General features: G+C 37.2%; 1 protein-coding gene and 2 gene segments (V, D, J or C); 1 reads left to right on the top strand and 2 right to left on the bottom strand.

Moving 5' to 3' along the window:
* Window positions 1–24,529, top strand: part of LOC122846233 — a 66,975-nt gene that overhangs the window by 28,989 nt on the left and 13,457 nt on the right. The window contains 1 exon segment of the V gene segment in view: window positions 12,841–12,878. Within this exon segment, the coding sequence occupies window positions 12,841–12,878 (38 nt within the window).
* The window catches only part of LOC122846232, a 66,724-nt gene that overhangs the window by 30,743 nt on the left and 11,452 nt on the right, over window positions 1–24,529 (bottom strand).
* Window positions 206–5,999, bottom strand: tspan37 (tetraspanin 37). 2 transcript variants are annotated; one of them, XM_044143053.1, is made up of 7 exons: window positions 5,724–5,999; window positions 2,714–2,905; window positions 2,542–2,616; window positions 2,359–2,457; window positions 2,021–2,173; window positions 1,841–1,924; window positions 206–561 (listed from the first exon to the last, which is right to left on the bottom strand). In XM_044143053.1, the coding sequence occupies exons 1-7, from the start codon at window positions 5,784–5,786 to the stop codon at window positions 484–486; spliced, it is 744 nt and encodes a 247-aa protein (XP_043998988.1). In that variant the 5' UTR covers window positions 5,787–5,999; the 3' UTR covers window positions 206–483. The 2 variants fall into 2 exon arrangements, with proteins under 2 accessions (XP_043998988.1, XP_043998987.1); XM_044143052.1 differs by lacking the exon at window positions 5,724–5,999 and adding an exon at window positions 3,889–4,380.

Raw genomic sequence — 24,529 nt, 5'->3', positions numbered from 1 at the left:
TATAAAGAGCGTTGGGTATGAAGTATAACATCATTTTCAGTTTTAAAAAGGGTACAACTTTAAATAAATAAATGAATAAAATGCATCCTATTGCACTTATCAATGGTGGATGGATGACGTGTGCATTGTGCAAAAGCAGAAAACATCTATAAACAACAAGAGATGTATATGCAGAGCAAAGTGGACAAAGTGCAACAAAAGCTAATTAGGTTTGTTCAGTTGTATTTATTCACCAGTCACAAGTCAAATATCAGCATTAGGCACTTTAAAAAAAACACATACAAATACATTTATCCAGAACCAAACAATGGATCCAGACCAAGATAATTCATCTTTTTGAGGTAAATTATTCATTCGATTTTGATTGCAATAATGTTTAATTCCTGAAACAGTGGTGGGGCCACTATTGTATGGCAGTTTAATTTCCCTTTAGAAAAGTAGCAAAATTTTTTGAATTGAATTGAAAAGCTATTTCATATTTGTCTAAGTGTTACTCAGTGCTTGATAGTTCAAACGTTCTTCCATCGTTACCATCTGTGCCGCCATGTAAAGCAAAACCACCTGCATAATAGAAAAGGGAAAGCAAGCTTTAGTTTTCGGCCTAAATATAAATCATTACAAAAAATAAAAACTATAATGAAATAAGGGGTAAATTGCACTATGCTTCAGGGCTGTTCCCGAAAGAGAAAATTAAATACTTCGGGTGTACTTTTTGTGATTGTGCATGTCTCCTACGTTTTGTTTGGGGGTTTTTTTAATCATCAAAGTTTGCTGTTGTATAATAATTCCACTTCGTGGGGAAAAAAAAACATCATATAAATCCTGAAAGTTCATGATGAGTGCACATGTTACCCTTATCCATTATCCTAAGTATGAACAAACTTAGATGTGTCAGAGGGCAGGTATGGCTCCATTACACACTTGAGTTTATAACCAAAGATACAACTGTTCTTTCACCTTCTGATACTAGAAAGGTAATAAACTGACATCATCTTGTGGAAACTCTTGTCATTTGAGATGCAGTTAGATAATAACAGTTTATCACTAATGGTCACGGTCAGAGCTAATGTACATGTGAAAAAGTATTTTCCCCCTTACAGATTTCTTTTCTTTTTGTTTCTAGTCACATGTGAATGTTTGAGCTCCAACAATTTTAAAATCAAAGATAGACAGATTAAACAAAAAACTAAATTTTGAACAATGATTTCTTTAATTAGGGGGGGAAGGCTATTCAAACCAAACTTGCCCTGTGAAATATTTCATATTTTCACAATTATATTTGTGAAAATATAATTGCTTTGCTTGTTAAATCATGAATTTTTGGATCAAGCCACACCGAGGCTTTATGATAATGCCTGACATAAAAACAAACAAACCTCTTTCTTAGAACCTGGCTGACAACATGAAGTAGGCAGAAACAATATTCTCAAAATATTACATAAAGCCCCAATAGAAGACATCTGAGAATAGGTGAGAGACAAAGTCTTTTGACCTTCTTAAATGTGAAACTGCTGAAGCATCAGCAAGTCTACTTCTAATAGATAAAAATAAAAATAAAAACGCAACAAAAACTGAATGTTTTGGAGAGCCAAAACCTCAAATCTGATTGAGATTTTGAAAGCTTGTGATCTGACCATAAACAAGATATTCGCGCTTGATAATCCTTCTGTCATGACTGAATTAAAATCATCCTGCAAAGAACAGCATGCCGCAACTCACCCACAGTGATGCAAGAGGCCCATTTACAGATTGTCAGTCTTATTTTTGACTACATATATACGTCAAATTAAATGCACACCAATAAAGGCTTAAAGACTGTTATTAAATGCTTTGCACAGACCTCAGTCAGAAACCCCAGGAGGGACGTCCACATGATAAACCTTAGGATGAACTGAAAAGCCATCTCCACCTTCACCTGACAGCCCTGGGAAAAGAAAAGGACACATTCAGTAGGAAAGTTACAGAAATACAAGTGAGAAGTGGCCTTTACGGCCTGCATGATTGATGCAGCTTTATCTACCTGATGGTAAAGCTGCCATGGCTGGTACAAACTGCCTTTACATGAGAGGAACGTGGTGTTGCAGCAGCTGTGAGGAACCGCATCTCCACCGGTTTTATTGAGCCAAGAGCTGTCCAGCCAGTCAGTGTAGTTTCTGACCCCGCAACAATGGAGCTGGTGCAGATCATTTCATTAAGTTGGTAAAAACATTTCAGTAAAGGTTTTGATCATGATTGCTCTCTTTGCAGTATGTCTGGAATGGGGCTAGTATATTTCTGAACAGAAAATCATTTAAAATCTTAACGTTAAGGAAGCATCATGGATTTTACATCTTTATTCTGACAACTTAAGAGCCTCACCTGCTCTTGAGTAACATCAACAATCCGAGAGTTTCTGTCCTGACTGCTGCCTGTGTATTTCTGAAACACCTCGCTGAGAGACGCTGTGTCGGAATCCAACTAAACAAGAAAGTAGAAAAATTGAGCTTGCACCTTCAGATCAAGACGAATCAAAAAGGACGAACATTTGTGTAGGCGGAGCACCTTTCTGGAGTGGACGTAGGCCAGAGCAGAGGCCGTGCTTCCCAAGCAAAAGATCACAACCAGCAGATAAACAAACTGGGGAAGAAAATGTTTCAGTACAACGCAGACAAATCTCCCACTATTCATGCATTACTATTCATGCATACTCCGCGGTGGTGGGGATAAACCTCACCAGTCCGTGCAGACAGCGGGAGTGTCTGAGGCTCAGCCAAGTACCGAGGAAACCGGTGAAGAGCAAGAACGCACCGCTGCAGATCGTGAAGACTGTGGGGAGGAGGATGTAGGTCTGAGAAAAAAATAAGCTGTAGTGTCTGTACTTCATCAGGAGGGAGACGCCGCTCATGGCCATAACCATCCCCACAACCTTGCAAAGGAAAAATAAAAGATGAATGTTGTATTATAATTAACATTTTGGGGAATATCCTTACAAGCTATAAACCACAGGTGTCAAACTCCAGTCCTCGAGGGCCGCTGTCCTGCAGTTTTTAGATGTGCCACAGGTACAAAATACTGGAATGAAATGGCTTAATTACCTCCTCCTTGTGTAGATCACTTCTCCAGAGCCTTGCTAATGAACTAATTATTCTATTCAGCTGTGGTGCAGCAGAGGCACATCTAAAAGTTGCAGGACACCCTTGAGGACTGGAGTTTGACACCCAGGACCAGTTTTCGTGCTATAGATTGAGTGAAATGTTGATGTCTATATAGTTCCATAGAAATCTCTTTTGTTCATGGAAAATAAGACAGTCACTGAAATTTGCATTTCAACATTTGTTTCTTTTGATCCTCTGCTTTCTAATGCTTAAAGGTTTGTTAATTTCAAGTTTCCTCTTTCATTTCTTGTAAAGTCCAGTAAAAATAAACTTTCTCCAACATTCACAAACATAATATTAAATGGTTAATTGTTAGCCTTTTAATATTTTGATCATGTTATGACCATGAACTTAATATGAATCTGATTAGGATACATTAGGTAGACAGAGTGGTACTTTGTTATCAAATACAAGAAAAGAAATGTCTTCAAAATCTCTTACCAAAACAAAAAATCTGATAAAGTGAGGTGTGAGATTTTATCCAGCCATTGGAATCAGTAATTTAAGCAAATTGTTATTTATCTTTCTTAGGATCCTGAGTTGTGTTGAGGTTTATCATTCTGTCTTCCTTAGACTCTTCCTGTGATTAGACCAGCCTTGTTTCTATTTTACTTTATTTCAGTCCTTTGTGATTCTAGTTTGTTTATTTCCAGTGTCTAGTTATATCTTGTGGTTTAGTTTAACTATGTTCCTTATATCTACTCAGTCTTCAGTATTAAATTTATTTTCTATTCCCCTATATATTGTCTCTCACCCGCTGTGTCGCTTTCCCTCTCACTCTCCTCAGTCTGCTTTCTGCTCTGTCCTCACACCTGCAGTCATTTAGCCAATTTGCCCAGGTCAATTCTTCCATATTCACTCTCCCAGTACTTAAATACTTCTTCCCATCTCTTTGCTGGTTCATCCTGTTATACCCTCTTATTTTACCCATTTCTTCCCTGTTGGCTTTTTCCTTGGATTTATGTTTTTTGTTCTGCTCTGGTTCCCTGTGTTTTTTGTAAGTTTTTCATAATTTTTCTCATTAAGATACAAAATCTACTTGCCGCCTCGGCCTCTCTGCATTTGCGTCCACCATCAAACAAACATATCATAACAATCTTAGTATAAATACATCTGTCTTTAAAGGCTTTCCAGATTTTTCACAGCAACATGAGTGAACAAATACCATCCTGAACACGGGCCATAAAACCAATCTTAAAACCAGAGTTAGATTTTAAGACAAAACATTAAACTTTGAACATTTCATGAGGTACTCATTGCACAAAGCAGGGAAAGAGCTGTTCACCTAAACTGACAAGACAGGCAAGGAGAACATTAAGAGAAGCAATCAAATCAGTCAAGGTTATTTGTATAACACATTTCAGCAACAAGGTAGTTCCAAGTGCTTTGCATCATAAGAACAGAAAAATACAAAGTCATAAAAGACACCATACAGTAAACCAGTAAACCTTACATTTTGTCAAGTGCCATTGTTACACATCAAAATGTTGGTCAATGTTTCAGTTTCAATGATTCAAAAGCAAATCTAAACAGGTGATCAAAATGCGAGAAGCTCAGATGGGAGAATCTGTTGAGAGGACTGGTGGGGAATTCTCCAAATCTCAGTTTTGGATTTTGAAATACGAGTTTAACAGAATGCCTCAAGTCAGCGTGACTCAGCATGAGCTGAGATGTCAGTCTGGATGTTTGATGGTTCACCGGGAAAGATGTGCTACTGCAACTGACCGGAAACGTGGCTCCAGTATTATTTCAGGAGGACTAAAAACAAACAGTTCCCTGGGTTTTTACTTTTTCCAGATTTTTATTTGCTGAAATATTTTTTAACACGCAAGATTGAAACCAGATATTTACCTAGACTCTCTTAAATATAATAATGCTTTTTTTTTTTTTTTGCCTGACTGTCTTTCTCCATTAAGGTTAACAATATTATTTTTAATTGAATAAAAAGTGATTTTGGCAAAAATAAATAAATAAATAAATAACACATATAGCAAAAATGACTGAGGTCATTTTAAGAATGTTAACATGTTTAAATTGGTAAAACGAAATATTTTCTACGTGGGGATTTTGCCCAAGTGGCAAAAACTGGTGTTAGTCTGATTTCATGTGACACAATGAGGAAAATAAAATATCCTGTCTCATTTATACCAACAGGTAATCTGTGTTCTTCCACTTCATTTCTACACTACCTCTTTGCTGCTTTATCACATAAAATCCCAATAAAACGCGTGTAAGTTTGTGGTTATAAAATCATTACTTCAATGTTCATTTTATTGACAGGTTCAATTTGAATGTCGTGTATCCTTTCCACACGAACTGAATTCGTGTATAGAAACTATATAAACAGTTCACCCCACATGATGCGTCACATGACAAAAGTGTCAAACGAGAAAGCTGTGAGTACGTTACGCGAGTATAAAAAGTAAGAACCAAGAAGTGAGGCCCTTTTATTTTCGGAAGCTTCGTGTTTAGTTTCACTATAGGAACAAATCGGGGGAGGAAAGGAAATTAGTGTAAATATAGCTAAAAGTACACAGGCAGAGGTAGGTAATACTTTGAAATAGAAAGAGTGAAAAGAGAACATCTTACCCAAAGAAGTTGACACATCAGCTGAAATATTGTTTTAAGCAGGTTTCCTCTCCAGTCACACATTTTTAATCTCTGTGGTCACCGACCATCGATAGACGTGACCTGCCGACGTGAGGATGACAGGAAGATAGCGCTCCTGTGCAGAAAATACACCTGATTATTGAGAAGGAGTGGACATTTTGATGGTGCTATAAGTCCGTGCAAACTGCAACTACTAAAAACAAAATCCTTCCCCTGAAATGCGGAAAAGCCCGTCTGGTTTGATTTAGACCCAGCCCATCAGCTCGGCATTAGTTTTTCGGAGTTAATATAAGATGTGAAGTCAGTTTTCTGACAGGTGATGCTTTGGTTTTTTCACGTTCATATGAAAAATATAAATTATTTTTTCTCTCTCTCTTTTTTTTTTTGCTTTTTTTTTTTTTGCACTGCTATAATTTCCCTGAACATGTTACTATTGACTCCACTGTTTAATCAAGAGCGCCCTCTAGAGGATTAAGTAAACAATAACAACAAAAGCGGGCTGCACAGTGCGCAGTTTGTAGCACTGTTGGGTTACAGAAGGGAGGTCCTGGGTTCGATTCTTAAATGCATGGAGATTGCATGTTCTCTCTGTGGATGCGTGGATCATCTCCCAACAGTCCAAAAATAAATAAATAAATAAATAAATAAATAAATAAATAAATAAATAAATAAATAAATAAATAAATAAATTATTATAGGTCACACCTAAATTCTCCCTAAGTGTGAGTGTGTGTGCATGATTGTTTGTCCTGTCTGTCTCTGTGTTGCCCTGCGATGGACTGATGACCTGTGATGGGTGTAACCTGCCTCTCGTCCGTTGACCGCTGGAGAAAGAAACTAGCACCCCCTCAAACAACAGTAGGGAGAAGCGTGTATGATAATGAATGAATGCCAAAAAGACAAATTAAAGAATTACTATATGTTTGCAGAACCTTAGAGAAATACTGAAATGGTTAAAATTGTTCATATGTTGTTCTAATTGATGCTTGATAAATGTTCTGACTAATTAAAGTTCTAAAATAATCACAATCATAATAATAATCTAAAATAATGAGGTTCAGTGGTCTGTATCAGAGTCTGTTCACTTTCTGCTCTAACAGCTCAGAGTGTCTGCAGTCTGACTGAGGGAGGTTTTTGTATGGCTAATAATCACTGTGTGAACACTGGGCCACTGTGGATACTTTTACAATGATAAACTGCAGCATCTTCAGCCAGAACTTCACTGATGGTCAAAGTGAAGTGAGAGCCGCTTCCACTGCCACTAAACCGAGCTGGAGTTCCTGACTGGCGATTATTAACCTTATATATCAGGAGCTTTGGAAGCTGTCCTGGTTTCTGCTGATACCAGAACATACATTGACTACCAGTACATGATCCTACATGTTGGCTTGTCTCACATTTCAGTGTGACAGTGGATCCTGATGTAATCGTCTCCACTGCAGGTTGAGTCACAGTGATCTGAGCTCTGCATCCTGCAGACAAAAACAAATCCTTCATTTGTCAGCAGAAAGAAAGGAGAGAAAAGGCAGCACATCATGTTAGAAATGTTGCTGAGTGAATGAACCTGTAAAACAGCAGCAGCTCAGCGTCCAGATGAGGATGGTGATGAGGGTCATGGTGCTTGTTGCTTCTGCTGGCTTGACTGACAGATCTGAGTCCTGCAGTGTTGAACTCACAGGACTATAAACCTTCTCAGTTCACTGGAGGATCAGCTGACCATGCAAAGCCTCCACTCTATGGAAATCATTTCTCTGCTCTCAGCACACTCAAAGTGAAAAATCTTGTGACCAGAACTGAGGCAAAGTGGTTCAATTTTTAACTATTTATGTTAAAAGTAATGTATCCAAATGGATACTTTATCCATTGCAGGTTTTTGTATGTCTTGTTTTGTCTAAAAGCCAAATATAATTTACTGAAAAGCATTTAAAATCATTTATTTCTTATTTATAACTTTTCCACTGTAGAACTTGCACAAAATAGAAAGATAAATTTAAGCAGAAGTACAATAAAATCTGATTTTAAAATTTACTGTCTGGTTTCTTGGACCTTAGAGGTGAAATCATGAAAACCAAAAACAATAACTCACATTTTTATTTGTTCAGACGTGATGAGAAGGAGGTTTGAAACCATCAGAGTTTTGCCGCTGCTCTGAAGATAAATAGAGATAGTGATATATTTATAATCACTGGGACAAATCAGCCTCAATGATAACAAGAGATAAAACAGAGGGAGCATTTCTGACCACTGGAATGATTGGAGGTAGAAAATGAGTTGATCTGTATCAGTGAAAGAAGTTTTATTTAAATCTAAAAATATTTCCAGATTTATTTACTGTGCTAGTAAAAATGATTTGTCAAAATCAAGATGTTTCTTTTTTCCATTGTGTATTTATGTCTTTATATCTTTTTCTTACATGTGAATCTTTTAGAAATGTTAGAGTTTCCAGTCGTCTCTGTGTTCAGTGATCTGTATCAGAGTCTGTTCACTTTCTGCTCTAACAGCTCAGAGTGTCTGCAGTCTGACTGAGGGAGGTTTTTGTACGGCTAATAATCACTGTGTGAACACGAAGGCACTGTGGTAACTCTGACAGTAATAAACTGCAGCATCTTCAGCCTGAACTCCACTGATGATCAAAGTGAAGTCAGAGCCGCTTCCACTGCCACTAAACCGAGCTGGAGTTCCTGAGTGGGGTTTATTAGCCCTATATATCAGGAGCTTTGGAGGCTGTGCTGGTTTCTGCTGATACCAGAACAAATCCTCATACCATCAGAATTTCTGTAAACATCCTGATTTGTTTTACAGTTGATAGTGACAGTGGATCCTGGTGTAATCGTCTTCACTGCAGGTTGAGTCACAGTGATCTGAGCTCTGCATCCTGCAGACAAAAACAAATCCTTCATTTGTCAGCAGAAAGAAAGGAGAGAAAAGGCAGCACATCATGTTAGAAATGTTGCTGAGTGAATGAACCTGTAAAACAGCAGCAGCTCAGCGTCCAGATGAGGATGGTGATGAGGGTCATGGTGCTTGTTGCTTCTGCTGGCTTGACTGACAGATCTGAGTCCTGCAGTGTTGAACTCACAGGACTATAAACCTTCTCAGTTCACTGGAGGATCAGCTGACCATGCAAAGCCTCCACTCTATGGAAATCATTTCTCTGCTCTCAGCACCAGACAAACAGAGACACTGAACCAACACTAATAGATACTGGATTTAAAACTCTCATCATCTTATTGCAATAGAAGAAAATCAAACAGAAACAACATGAAGGATTTTCACTTCTTGGATTCAAATTAAATCTGTCTTGGACATCCTAGGATCATTTGACTCTTTTTATAAAACTCACAGGTAAATATATTATATATCAATGTAAACTGATATTTTAAAATCTTTTTATTAATTAAGTTACATTGAAAAATAGTTTTAACATTTAAACATAATAGAAGCTGAATTGTTAAACAATGTTGCACAGGATGGAAAGTAACTCTTGATTCTCATTAGTGATAAACCAAAAATATTCTTTAAAATTATGAAGCAATTTAAAGCTGAATTAATGTTGAATGATTTGCAGATTAAATACAGTTTAAACTGGGATTTTTATGACTTTAAAAACATAATTTCAGCAGCTAGATGTCTACTGACAGTGCAGGAGGTTTTTGTACGGCCTCTCAATGAGTTTGTATCACTGTGGTACACTTTTGGTGGAGGAACCAAACTCATCTTTCACTGTAAGTATCAACATTTAATATTATATAAATCAAAAACAAGTTTTAATAATCTTTACTCTGATTAAACATTATTTTTTGTGAGTATTTTATGTGGTTTTTTTTCGTATTTGTTTGTTTTTTTGTCAAAAGATTCAAGATGTTACCATTCAGTCAAACAGTTTATATATAATAAATTTTTATATGTATTTTATTCTGTTTACCACATTAAGTGATTATTTAAAACAAAATATTACATCAGTTCTGTATTTTTAAATTAAATAGTGATATATTCTTTTTTGACTTTTGCAAAGATTCTTTGCTAAACCACCAATATATTCTTAAATTAAAAATTTAATGCATTAAAATTTGTTGGCAGTGCCTGTAAAAATATATTAAATTAATAACATAAAATTATAAACTTTATTTTGAGCAGTTTAAGTTTCCAGTCGGTTAACTTGATGCAGTAAAGAGGAAGTGAAACAGACAGATGGACGAGTCGAGGTCAGAACATTTCAGCTCTGATGTGTTTTCATCTGGAAGCTGCAGGAGATTTTAACGTGAAATAAAAAGCTGAAAGTGAAGTAAACACGGATGAATTAATCCCAGCCTCTAAATCATCCGTCTCCTCAGTGTTATTATAATCCACTATGATATCTGTGTGTCCCGACCAGCAGACGTTGATCTGCTCCTCGTGTGTCTCTGCTCTCCCCTCCAGCCGGCCCCACGGTCAGACCCTCAGTCTCTCTGCTGCCCCCCTCCTCTGAGCAGCTCTCTGGGGGCTCGGCCACGCTGCTCTGCCTGCTGAGCGGCTACTCTCCTCAGGGAGCCCAGGTGAGCTGGGAGGTGGACGGCACGGCGGTGACAGAGGGGGTCCTGAGCAGCTCCGAGGAGGAGAAGAGCGGACGCTACGGCAGCAGCAGCACCTTGAGCCTGAGCCAGGAGAAGTGGATGAGAGGAGAGCTGTACTCCTGCAGGGTGGAGCATCAGGGCCAGAGCCAGGTCCAGAGCATCACAAGGAGCCAGTGTGAGGGCCAGAGAGGCTGACTGAGGCCCAGAGCAGGAGCTGTTAGTGGGAGAGCAGCAGGACAAACACCTGCTGCTCTCATCAATAGGAGTCTGGATGAAGACAAACTAAAGCTTGTGTGACGCTGAACTAAACTGCTGACAAACGTTCAACAACTTAGACTAATGTGTGAAGCTCAGCAGCTGGATGTGAGTGGGATTCATTTGCTGTGTGTTTTAATAAAGCTTGCTCTGATACATTATAATGGAGAGTGTTTCATTGCTGTCATGACAACAAGACAAAAGTTCATTTTAAACCAGAGTCACACTTTCAATAATGGTCATTAAGATAATTCAACAAGAAGTGATAAAATCAAAGGAGGTAGTTTTACTTTTCAACAATCTTTGCAATATTTCATGTTTGTATTTATTGTAAAACTTATAAATCAGAAATATCATCAGATAAAAACATAATTCTCTGTGTCTGTGATAATCATATCAGCTCATTTTTGTTCAAGTTACAACAGACAAAAATTTCTCACAATCAAAAATCTTCAGCTTGAAAAGTTTATTGAATATTAAAGATTTCATCAACATCTATTATTTTATTAAAAATACTTTCAAAAAATGATGTTCCACTTTAGTTTTATTGTCAGATGTTTCTCACTGAGTGAATTATGTTACATTAAATGAATAAAGACACACAGTGATCCTCCTTGGATTAGTTCAGGAAAATTACATCAGAAATGTCCATCAGAGTGAATTTGAAAAACAATTGATCCTTTAATTAATCAAACCAAAAGGCAATCAGTTTGATTACTGATGTTTAATAAATATTTTGTTCAACTCAAACTCCATGCTGCAGTAGAAAGTGTTTTTACAGCAATCTAATATATTTTCTGTGTTTAATGAACATATTAAGTTTTCTGAGACTTTAATCTCATGAGTTGTAAAATAATTTCTGATTAACATAAGTGATGATATTGAGACATATTATATACTCTGAGTTTATTTAAAACTCACATAAATGTTGATCTTTATTTTCAATAAATATATATGTTGTTAGTTTCTTCAATTATCGCTACAACATGAACTTCACTTGACTGTAGATTCTTGTTCCAGTCGGCAGCAGAAACTCACAGCTGCTGCACAGAAACAGTCTGTGGTCTGACTGAGAAGTTTTTGTACGACTATAAATCACTGTGTGAACACGTTGCCATGGTAACCCATACAGTAATAATCTCCAGCATCTTCAGCCTGAACTCCACTGATTGTCAGAGTGAACTGAGGCTCTGATCCACTGCTGCTGAAATGACTGGGAGTATCAGATTGACGTCTGCTGATTTTATAAAATAACAGTTTGGGAGGCTGTCCAGGTTTCTGCAGGTACCAACTCAGATCATCATCAACTCCTTTACTGGCTGAGCAGCTCAGAGAGACCGTCTCCCCCAACGCCGCTGACTTCACTACTGGAGACTGAGTCACAGAGGGATTTGCTGTCAATCCTGTTAAACAAAATTTAGTTTAATGAAAACCAGAAATGCGGAACATCCATTATTAAATGCATCTTCCCCAATTTCCGTGCTCACCTTGAAACTGGATTGCCAGGATAGGCAGCAAAATCAGAGCTATCTTCATTGTGGATGTATGCAATAAGATAAAATAATGTGCTACAAAACCGACCACACAGCTTAGCGCTTTAATAAGGCCTGATGTTCAGGGAAGTGTAGCTGTTATTCAAATTATTACATGGGTGAATGCAGAGCAGCACAGCCGGAACCGAATGAGAAGTATCAGTTTCTGAAACGTACAGCACAGACAGATGCTGCCCTCTTGTGGTGAAATGACGGGAATATGATTAAAATAAGATGTATTTACATAGTGCATCTAAATTTACTCTTTATGAACACGTTTCTCTAAATTTATGAAAGATAAGGTATAGCCATGGAATATTCCTAATTAAGAATTAATTAAAAATTAATTAATTCTAAATTAAATCTGTCTTGGACATCCTAGGATCATTTGACTCTTTTTATAAAACTCACAGGTAAATATATTATATATCAATGTAAGATGATATTTTTAAAATATTTTTATTAATTAAATTACATTGAAAAATAGTTTTAGCATTTAAACATAATAGAAGCTGAATTGTTAAACAATGTTGCACAGGATGGAAAGTAACTCTTGATTCTCATTAATGATAAACCAAAAATATTCTTTAAAATTATGAAGCAATTTAAAGATGAATTAATGTTGAATGATTTGCAGATTAAATACAGTTTAAACTGGGATTTTTATGACTTTAAAAACATAATTTCAGCAGCTAGATGTCTACTGACAGTGCAGGAGGTTTTTGTACGGCCTCTCAATGAGTTTGTATCACTGTGGTGGACTTTTGGTGGAGGAACCAAACTCATCGTTGACTGTAAGTACCAGAAAGTTTTTCTTTGTAGCAAAATTAAAAGAATTAAACTTTTTTTAACTTTACTGATTTAATTTCCAGCAAAGTTTGTTCATTTTATTTGATTTAAAAATGTAAATGTTTATAAATTTATGACTGAGCTTCACAGAAGTTTGTGTTGCTTCACAACTGTGAAAATCTAAAACAAACAACCAGTAAAAATGATCTAGAAAAATAATAAAATATACAGTTCAAAGTCATTTTATTAATGCTTTGGATAATTTAAGTTTGAATTTTTCAAACATCAAAACAAACATTTTACTGCTTTTCTCAGTTTTTTGTCTTTTCTGGCTCATTTGTAGCTGTTAATCCAACATGTTTGTGATTATTTCTTCATTTTTAAAAGTTCAAGCTGAATTCCTGTCAAACTGAACTAATATTTAGTGAGTGAACTCAGAGCAGCTTTGTGTTCACGGTTCATTTGTTTTCCATGTAGTTTAAAGGAAGTGAAAGAAACAGATGTGGACGTTTGAACTGTTTCCACTTGAATGTTTGGTCTCTCAGTTGAACCATCAGAAAATGGTCTCAGCGATTCGTTACTCAGAGTCTCCTGTGATGAAGACGTGCTGAGTAACGATGAAGAGTGAAGGTGTCTCCAGCAGCCTGGGTTCTCACTGCTGCGTCTTTTCTCCCCCTCTCTCCTCCAGTGGGTGTGTTGCGGCCCACCCTGACCGTCCTCCCCCCCTCCAAAGAGCAGCAGCAGCAGAGCAGCGTCACTCTGGTGTGTCTGGCCAGCGGGGGCTTCCCCTCCACCTGGAGGCTGGGCTGGAAGGTGGGGGGCAGCAGCAGGTCCTCAGGGGTGTCTAGCAGCCTGGAGGTGCTGGGGGGGGACGGCCGCTACAGCTGGAGCAGCACCCTGAGCCTCCCTGCTGACCAGTGGAGGAAGGCGGGCTCAGTGAGCTGTGAGGCCAATCAGAGTGGACAGAGTCCTGTCACTCAAACCCTGGAGCCTGACCGCTGCTCAGAGTAGAGCTGCAGCTTCATGGCTGGAAACCATCATGCTGTCATGTTTTATTCACAATCATTACTTTTCACCTTTCATTCGTCTTCCTTGTGTTTCTCATGTAACTTGGAGTAAATGGATTGTTTCAATAAAAGTGCAGATTTATGACAATCACTGTCTTTGTATTTATTGTTGTGTTTCAACGTTCATGTTCTTCATCAAACATCATCTCATCTTCATTTCTTTAAAGTTTATAAAACGTTTTAGAAACCTGCACATGTAAAAACCTTTAGGTAAAAACTAAAGACTCTTTAGTGTTTGTGAGGCAAAGCTTCAGAAAACTTATAGAGAATCCATAATTATAAAACTAATTTCAACATCTGTGTTTATAAAATAATCATTTAGTGGATTTGAACCTTAGATATTCTTTGGTTTTACTTGCTAACTTCTGTGATGTGTTCACTGAACCAGTTCTCATCATTTCTCTGCACCTGCAGCTTTCAGTCAGACTGAAGGAGGTTTTTGTACGACTATAAATCACTGTGTGAACACGCCGCCACCATGGTAACCCAGACAGTAATAATCTCCAGCATCTTCAGCCTGAACTCCACTGATGGTTAAAGTGTAATCAGTACCAGATCCGCTGCCTCTGAATCTAGATGGAGTTCCTGAGAACAAATTTGAAACTCTGTATATAAGAAGTTTAGGAGGCTGTCCAGGTTTCTGCAGGTACCAACTGAGATCAGAACCAATATTAGAACTTCCTGTGGCGCTGATGGTCACAGTCGCTCCAACACTGACTGACTTTGTTGGTTCAGACTGAGTCAGAAAATTATTGGCAGATGATGCTGAAAGTAGAAATGATCAATGTTAAAGGAAAACAGTAATAAGTATGAGTTCAAACAAAACTTGATAGATAAATTCAAAAGTCAGTCTGACCCTGAGTGAGAAAACCCAACACAACCATCAGAGCGACTGGAGACGTCATCCTGATGCAGCTTTCAGTGTCGCAGCACAAACACACTTTGGACTTTGTGCAGCAGAAGAACTTAAAGCTTGAGGAGCAGCGATGCATTGAGATCATGCAAATCCACACCTGCAGTGATGAAACAGAAAACAGAGAACTGATTCAGCCACGTCTTCATCTAGTGAGAATATTCACTTTTTATTTTAACTTCACATCAAATAAAGTATTTATTGATTACTGCAGCAGTGTCTTAATTAAAACCAGGGAGATGCAGCACATGATCCCATTTCTAAAGTTCTCTCATCGGCCATCATAGCTTAGATAACAAACAGTGTTACTTACATAGTTACTTTGAAAAAGTAACTTTAATCGAACTACTGATTACTCCTTGAAAAAGTAACAACAACGCTCCGCCTTCTGTGAAAATAACATTGATCTTTGTCAATACTTAATTGTCAGCTATTTTATAATGGTAACATCAACAATGTGTCTCCACTGATAAGGCTGAACTGAAGAGGAGATTGTAGAAAAAACAGTACAAAAAATAAAAAACGTGACTGATTTGTGTGGTCCACTGTTGTCTGGAAAACTCTAAGAAGGATTTTAAAGCCCCCCAGCCTCCAGGTTCTGTGTTACGGCCCTGCGTTTGGTGTTAGCCTACATAAGAGCGCTCCTCCTGCAGCTCCACAGCTAAGATGGCTGCACAGATTTGTGACACTTACAGTAATATTAATAATTATAACGGTGCTAACTTGCCATTATAACTATTGCCAACTACGGACACGTTTATTCGTGGCTGTTTTCACGTTTATTACGCTGTTCATATTGGTCTCGATGTTTGCAGTTTTCTGGAGCGCAACGTGAAGCTCGATGTCATTCAGAGGTAATACATTAACTTGACATTAATAAAGACACAGCGGGACGGATCATCCGGGAAATGTTGGACAGGGAGAGACTGACTAAAACTACCTTAATGACGGACAAATTCTGGGATTTATTATGAGTCTCTGCATATTCCAAACCCAAATGAGCAACTTCACGTTCAAAAACGAGCCCAAAAAGGCGCAACCCGCCACTCATTACATTTCCAAGCAACTTAAAAAAAAAGAAAAAGTCCAAAGCCGCTTATAATAATCGGACTTGACGACAGAAACTCAAAATAGTTCCAGTTTTTCCACCAACAAAATGCGCATCTCCCTCCATTGTTTACATTAGAGACGTCGGTCACTCGACAAGACACGTAGAGCAGGGGTGTCAAACTCAATTTCACCAAGGGCCACTTCAGCATATTGGCCACCCTCAACGGGCCACATTGACGGTATATATCAGGAATTATTTATACCGTCCTCCAGACTGCAACTTATAGATGCGTCCCTGCTAAAACATACCCCAGACAAAAGGTTGACTTCCCTCAGTAGCAGCAACTCAGTTCTGTAGAGGCCTATGAATGAGTCAAAGATCCAGGTGTGTTAGTTAGAGAAGGAACGCATCTAAAGTTGCAGAGTGATAGGTCTGGAAAACTAGACTTGGTCAACCCTAGCATAAATGTATGGAAATACAATGTTAAAAATAAATTAAACAACACCTCATATTGTTAAGTAACTGATTTTATGTATTCAAGTTTTAAATATTACATTTGAGTTTGCATGGATGTAAAATTACTGCTCAGTTGAAAAATTACAATACTTAAATCAGTGTTTAAAGATAAGCAGATAAAGAATAAAAACAAGTTTTGCTGTTAACTCTCAACTTCATTCACAAAACGTTTCTGTTATTTATTACACAACGAACATGTATTTCACATAAGAACAAAACAATTAGGCGATGTTGCCTGTCCTTGAACACAAAGCTGATCCCTTTTCACTCTGTCACCAACTCACACACATCCTCATTCACCAGTTGTGTTCTGTAAATAAACACAAAACAAAACACAAGCAAAATCAATAAACTATATTCATATTCCAGTATACTGAGTTTTGGTTTTACATTAATTCTATTTTAATTCAGTTTGTTTGTGCTTACCAATGTTTTCTGGCCGGATGTCTGGCACCGTTTTCCCCTTGTCAGTTCGTCGATGTCTGGTTTTAGTTCTTGTGCTGTGGCAATCCGCAAAACGGCGTGTAGGTTTTCGTCAGTAATGCGCGATCTGTGCTTGGTCTTGTTTAAATTCATTATTGAAAACATCTGTTCGCACAGATAGGTGCTTCCAAACATGGACAAAACACGAGCTGCATGGAGTCGAAGCTGTGGCATCAAATCAGGGGGAAGTAGACGGTAAAAGTCCTCGATTGAAACATCACGGAACTTCGCTCTCAGGCCACTGTCGCTCTGAAGCTCAATTAACTCCATCTGAAGGCGGTGGGGCGCACTGCAGACATCGGCGGTGAAAGGATTGGCAATTTTTTGTTTTTCTTGAAGGCTAAATTTCGCGTACTTAGCTCCGTGTTTTGTTTCAAAATGCCGACGTATATTGTATTCTTTCACAACGGACACTGCCCCAGAACACAAAAGACATACTGGTTTTTCACCTTGTAGTACAAAGAGGTATTCGTTTTCCCATCAGTTCATGAAACAGTCTTCCTTGTAAATCGATTTTTCTATTCTTAGACATTTTGATGTTAGCTTGTCGATGTTTCAGTTTTATTCGCTGGGAAAATTAATAATCAGCTTGAGGTGACTCTGCTGCACTCTAGTGGCGAGAAGCCCTAATGTTGGCTGGTAACAATCGGAAGGCATTATGCGAGATGTAGTTTGTGGTCAATTTGTCCTCAAAACCTATTTTAAGTCAATCAATAGCCCTGTAAAACGGTGGTGGGGGAGAGGGCCACATAAAATCACGTAGCGGGCCACATGTGGCCCGCGGGCCTTGAGTTTGACACATGTCAATTTAAGTATTGTAATTTTTCAACTGAGCAGTAATTTTACATCCATGCAAACTCAAATGTAATATTTAAAACTTGAATACATAAAATCAGTTACTTAACAATATGAGGTGTTGTTTAATTTATTTTTAACATTGTATCTTCTTTTGTAATTTAATCGTATTTCCTCTACGCCGTAGAGGAAATACGATTAAATTACAAAAGAAGATAGTAACGCAGTAACGCAAAAATGATTTTGATAAGTAACTGTAGTCTGACGACTAGATTTGAAATAGCAACGCGTTAGATTACTGGTTACTGAAAAAAGTGGTCCGACGTCAGTAACGCGTTACAAATTAACGCGTTACTGACGTCACTGATAACAAATCTAAAACACTGTTGGTTCATTAATCTCTGAACCTTCTAGCACCTCAACCCATTAAAGATCTGCTGTGGTATCAACTTTCTGGTCCATTCGGGTCTTCTGGTTCTGATCTGTTCTGTGTCTCCAGAACCAAACAAAAGCAGCTTTCAGCCTCAAGCAACACAAACCCAGAAAATTCTCTGAAAATGCTGTAAAACAGTGGAATCAGAAATCCTTTAAATCTAGTTTTAAACCCACCTTTTATAGCTAATTTGTTGCTGCAGGATTTATTGTACAGCTGATGGTGACATTGTCCCTTTAATGTGTTGTTATAACCTAAAATACACAAAAACAACAATAGTTTGACATAAAATAGATCCATACATTGAGCAAAATAAGGTTTAAGTTTTTGGATTGTAACCTGATTTCATGTTACAATTATCTTCATTTTGTTTCTTTCTGGTTTGTTAAGATTTTCCAAGTGACTGTGATCAATTTGGATTAGTGATTTAAAAATGTCCTTTTGTGTTTATTATTTAAATTTTGAGTTTGTACTATTTAGTATCGATATGCAGAATCATTTTATATTAGTTTTTAAACTATACTTTTAATTTATGTTGACATTGAATGTATAGAAATATTGCTTACACATCGTCTGTAGGATATGATGAATTTTGTTTATTAGACAGCTGATCAAATTCACTTCATTAATGTTCTTCAATAAACACTAAATTAAATAGATTCTCATCTTTTTTATTCCCAAAAATCTATTTATTGTCTTTTATATTTCAAAAGAGACACACAGACAAGTAACTCTCAAATGACCAAAACAACAAGCAGAGCCAAAAGAAAACACATGAACAAGTTAAACCTTGAAGGTTTAGGGGTAGGAGTTTATAAGTTCTCACTTCTTCCTACCCCATTTTGAGCATGATATGTTAACTGAAACTAAAAATCTGTATTTTCTCTTCTTTCTTATGCACTTCTTGTTACTGTGCACTATTTTATTTTTATATTTGTATCATGTTCGAATAAATTTCATTTCATTTCATTTCAAGGTGACAAACAGAAGTTGGTTGCAGTGAGACAAAATACTTTCAGTTTTCTATCTCAGGGATTAATGTTGAGATTTAGTCCAGGACATTTAATCTCAGTCCAGAAGTTCGGTGTGAGGTGACGGCATCGTCCTCCCTGGATCTGGGCATCCAGGCATCAGTGGTTCAGTTTCGTACATTTTTTTGAGCAAGTGAGAACATTTGGAATAAACATGAAGATAACAGACTTACAGCCACTGTAAGAATAAGTGGTAAAATTTAACTAGAGTTCATTCAGTCATTCACCATTATGAGATTTTATATTCTCCAAGAATAGCAAAAACTTTTCTCATGTCTTTTTGAACACACAATATTTACCCTTAATCATAAAGGTGAGTTTCTCCAAAGCAAGAGAGCTTGATAATGTTGACATCCAGGTTTTTATTGGGGTCTGGTTACAGATCTCCAGGACCTGGTTAAACTATATTTGACCTGCACCAAACAGTAAATTATGGGCTTTTGGTCAACCTTGTTTATTTGAGTTTGAGTGGGAAAAATTCCTAAGATACACAAACCAGGACAGGGATTCAGTTTAGTACCAACAAAAAGTGAAATTTTAAATTAAAATTATGCTAGAAATAAAAAGCTAATAAAGATCTATGTTGTGTTTTCTGGAACAAATGGACACAGAAATGTAATGTTACACAACATTATGAAAACTGAATTTAATAAATATTTATGTGTGTTCATAATGGACTTTTTCTTTATTTGATTGTAAGAAAGGTTTTAATATTTATTTTAATATTTAATATTTTAGATTAATTGTAGTTAATTATTAAGATTTACTGCAGAGCTTCAGGCCTTGGTGAGGTTTCATCTCTGTGTTCAGTGATCTGTATCAGAGTCTGTTCACTTTCTGCTCTAACAGCTCAGAGTGTCTGCAGTCTGACTGAGGGAGGTTTTTGTACGGCTAATAATCACTGTGTGAACACTGGGCCACTGTGGATACTTTTACAATGAATGTGAAAGGTCAGTCAGATGCAAAATACAAGAATTAAATATTTATTCATGAATTATCTCAGCACATTCTGTAGTTTTACAATTTGTTTTGCTTCATTGAATAAACAAAATAAATTTTCTCCATTCTCAACTAAAGTAAAAAGTTTTGGATCTGCTATTTCTTTGAAAAGGTTTGCAGCTTTATTCACGTTTGATGATTTAATTGAGATTTAGGTTTGACATTGTCTGTTTTTGAGGAAAAGTCTCTGGATAAGTGTGGTCCAGTTCACTAAAAAATCAGAAAAATACAACAACCTTGTTTATTAAAAGATTAAAAGATGTAGCCAACATGTAAGAAAATGTTTTTGGTTATTTTGCAGCAAGGAATCATTCAATGGTCCACTAAAGGCCCTGAATTTTACATGTTACGTTGTCAGTGGTTGTTTGTGTTTCATGAAACATTTGAATCAAAACTGACGTTGTTTCTTTTACCAGATCACATTTAAAGATTTACTGCAGAGCTTCAGGCCTTGGTGAGGTTTCATCTCTGTGTTCAGTGATCTGTATCAGAGTCTGTTCACTTTCTGCTCTAACAGCTCAGAGTGTCTGCAGTCTGACTGAGGGAGGTTTTTGTACGGCTAATAATCACTGTGTGAACACGTTGGCACCATTTACTACATGGATACTTTTACAGTAATAAACTGCAGCATCTTCAGCCTGAACTTCACTGATGGTCAAAGTGAAGTCAGAGCCGCTTCCACTGCCACTAAACCGAGCTGGAGTTCCTGAGAGAAGCTTTTTTACATACTTTATGAGGAGCTTCGGAGGCTGTCCTGGTTTCTGCTGATACCAGAACATACATTGACTAAACATGTTGATTTGTTTTACATTTCAGTGACAGTGGATCCTGGTGTAATCGTCTTCACTGCAGGTTGAGTCACAGTGATCTGAGCTCTGCATCCTGCAGACAAAAACAAATCCTTCATTTGTCAGCAGAAAGAAAGGAGAGAAAAGGCAGCACATCATGTTAGAAATGTTGCTGAGTGAATGAACCTGTAAAACAGCAGCAGCTCAGCGTCCAGATGAGGATGGTGATGAGGGTCATGGTGCTTGTTGCTTCTGCTGGCTTGACTGACAGATCTGAGTCCTGCAGTGTTGAACTCACAGGACTATAAACCTTCTCAGTTCACTGGAGGATCAGCTGACCATGCAAAGCCTCCACTCTATGGAAATCATTTCTCTGCTCTCAGCACCAGACAAACAGAGACACTGAACCAACACTAATAGATACTGGATTTAAAACTCTCATCATCTTATTGCAATAGAAGAAAATCAAACAGAAACAACATGAAGGATTTTCACTTCTTGGATTCAAATTAAATCTGTCTTGGACATCCTAGGATCATTTGACTCTTTTATAAAACTCACATGTAAATATATTATATATCAATGTAAGATGATATTTTTAAAATATTTTTATTAATTAAGTTACATTGAAAAATAGTTTTAACATTTAAACATAATAGAAGCTGAATTGTTAAACAATGTTGCACAGGATGGAAAGTAACTCTTGATTCTCATTAATGATAAACCAAAAATATTCTTTAAAATTATGAAGCAATTTAAAGCTGAATTAATGTTGAATGATTTGCAGATTAAATACAGTTTAAACTGGGATTTTTATGACTTTAAAAAGATAATTTCAGCAGCTAGATGTCTACTGACAGTGCAGGAGGTTTTATTCTCAATGAGTTTGTATCACTGTACTTTTGGTGGAGGAACCAAACTCAATAGTATCAACATTTAATATTATATAAATCAAAAAGTTTTAATTAATCTTTTCTGATTAAACATTATTTTTTTGAGATTTTATGTTTTCATTTGTTTGTTTTTAAAATAGATTCAAGATGTTACCATTCAGTCAAACAGTTTATATGTGATAAATTTTTATTTTTTATTTTGTTTACCACATTATGTGATTATTTAAAACAAAATATTACATCAGTTCTGTATTTTTAAATTATATAGTGATATATTCTTTTTAGACTTTTGCAAAGATTCTTTGCTAAACCACCAATATATCCTTAAATTAAACATTTTAATACATTAAAATTTGTTGGCAGTGCCTGTAAAAAAATATTAAATAAATAACATAAAATTATAAACTTTATTTTGAGCAGTTTAAGTTTCCAGTCGGTTAACTTGATGCAGTAAAGAGGAAGTGAAACAGACAGATGGAAAATCTTTCACTGTGTTCAGCCATTTTGTTTTCATGAACCAAATCTTTACAGAGCCACTAGATTTACAGTAAAATGTTGTTTTATTCACATTTATATTTCATGTCATGTTGCTCTTTTGATTCCAAGTCCTGTGAGTTGAGGTCAGAACATTTCAGCTCTGATGTGTCATCTGGAAGCTGCAGGAGATTTTAATGAAATAAAAGCTGAAAGTTAACACGGATGAATTAATCCCAGCCTCTAAATCATCCGTCTCCTCAGTGTTATTATAATCCACTATGATATCTGTGTCCCGACCAGCAGACGTTGATCTGCTCCTCGTGTGTCTGCTCTCCCTCCAGCCGGCCCACGGTCAGACCCTCAGTCTCTCTGCTGCCCCCTCCTCTGAGCAGCTCTCTGGGGCTCGGCCACTGCTCTGCCTGCTGAGCTACTCTCCTCAGGGAGCCCAGGTGAGCTGGGAGGTGGGCCGGCTGCAGCGGTGACAGAGGGGTCCTGAGCAGCTCCGAGGAGGAAAGCAGCAGCAGCACCTTGAGCCTGAGCCAGGAGAAGTGGATGAGGAGAGCTGTACTCCTGCAGGGTGGAGCATCAGGGCCAGAGCCAGGTCCAGAGCATCACAAGGAGCCAGTGTGAGGGCCAGAGAGGCTGACTGAGGCCCAGAGCAGGAGCTGTTGGGGAGAGCAGGACAAACACCTGCTGCTCTCATCAATAGGAGTCTGGATGAAGACAAACTAAAGCTTGTGTGACGCTGAACTAAACTGCTGACAAACGTTCAACAACTTAGACTAATGTGTGAAGCTCAGCAGCTGGATGTGAGTGGGATTCATTTGCTGTGTGTTTTAATAAAGCTTGCTCTGATACATTATAATGGAGAGTGTTTCATTGCTGTCATGACAACAAGACAAAAGTTCATTTTAAACCAGAGTCACACTTTCAATAATGGTCATTAAGATAATTCAACAAGAAGTGATAAAATCAAAGGAGGTAGTTTTACTTTTCAACAATCTTTGCAATATTTCATGTTTGTATTTATTGTAAAACTTATAAATCAGAAATATCATCAGATAAAAACATAATTCTCTGTGTCTGTGATAATCATGTCAGCTCATTTTTGTTCAAGTTACAACAGACAAAAATTTCTCACATTAAAAAATCTTCAGCATGAAAAGTTTATTGTATATTAAAAATTTCATCAACATCTATTGTTTTATTAGAAATACTTTCAGAAAATGATGTTCCACTTTAGTTTTATTGTCAGATGTTTCTCACTGAGTGAATTATGTTGCATGAATAAAGACACACAGTGATCCTCCTTGGATTATTTCAGGAAAATTACATCAGAAATGTCCATCAGAGTGAATTTGAAAAACAATCGATCCTTTAATTAATCAAACCAAAAGGCAATCAGTTTGATTACTGATGTTTAATAAATATTTTGTTCACCTCAAACTCCATGCTGCAGTAGAAAGTGTTTTTACAGCAATCTGATATATTTCATGTGTTTAATGAACATATTAAATTTTCTGAGACTTTATTCTCATGAGTTGTAAAATAATTTCTGATTAACATAAGTGATGTTATTGAGACATATTTTATACTCTGAGTTTATTTAAAACTCACATAAATGTTGATCTTTATTTTCAATAAATAAATATGTTGTTAGTTTCTTCCATTATCACTACAACATGAACTTCACTTGACTGTAGATTCACAGCTGCTGCACAGAAACAGTCTGTGGTTTGACTGAGAGGTTTTTGTACGACTATAAATCACTGTGTGAACACGTTGCCATGGTAACCCATACAGTAATAATCTCCAGCATCTCCAGCCTGAACTCCACTGATTGTCAGAGTGAACTGAGGCTCTGATCCACTGCTGCTGAAATGACTGGGAGTATCAGATTGACGGCTGCTGATTTGATAAAATAACAGGCTGAGGTTGTCCGTTCTGTCATACCCCTCAACCCATGACACCTTCTGTGAAAGTCAGGCTGAAGAAGGAATCATTGGCCCGCCTGTCTGAACCGAGGGTACCAGTCGGATGCCTGAGTTGCTGAGGCAAAAATTGAGTGTAGGAGTTTGGAGGCCATGGAAAAGACTTCCCATTCTGGTCCACCATGATCTCAGAAGCAGTGCAACACTGTCTACACTGGGGATTTCTGCTGATCAATATGTTGTGGGCTGGTAAAATTCTTGAGATTCAATACCAACATG

This window comes from Gambusia affinis, linkage group LG16, assembly GCF_019740435.1.
Source record: "Gambusia affinis linkage group LG16, SWU_Gaff_1.0, whole genome shotgun sequence".
Lineage (NCBI taxonomy): Eukaryota > Metazoa > Chordata > Actinopteri > Cyprinodontiformes > Poeciliidae > Gambusia > Gambusia affinis.
The sequence above is the reverse complement of the archived record's forward strand: the minus strand, read 5'-3'. Positions and strand labels throughout refer to the sequence as shown.

Bases quoted from the DNA above. Each gene is read 5' to 3' on its own strand.
- tspan37 (XM_044143052.1), bottom strand. From the start codon at position 4,065: ATGGGTAAAATAAGAGGGTATAACAGGATGAACCAGCAAAGAGATGGG. The intron at 2,906-3,888 runs GTGAGAGACAAT...TTCCTTTGCAAG, and splicing joins GAGGGAAAGCGACACAGCGG to GTTGTGGGGATGGTTATGGC. The intron at 2,617-2,713 runs GTGAGGTTTATC...TTTCTTCCCCAG, and splicing joins CCCGCTGTCTGCACGGACTG to TTTGTTTATCTGCTGGTTGT.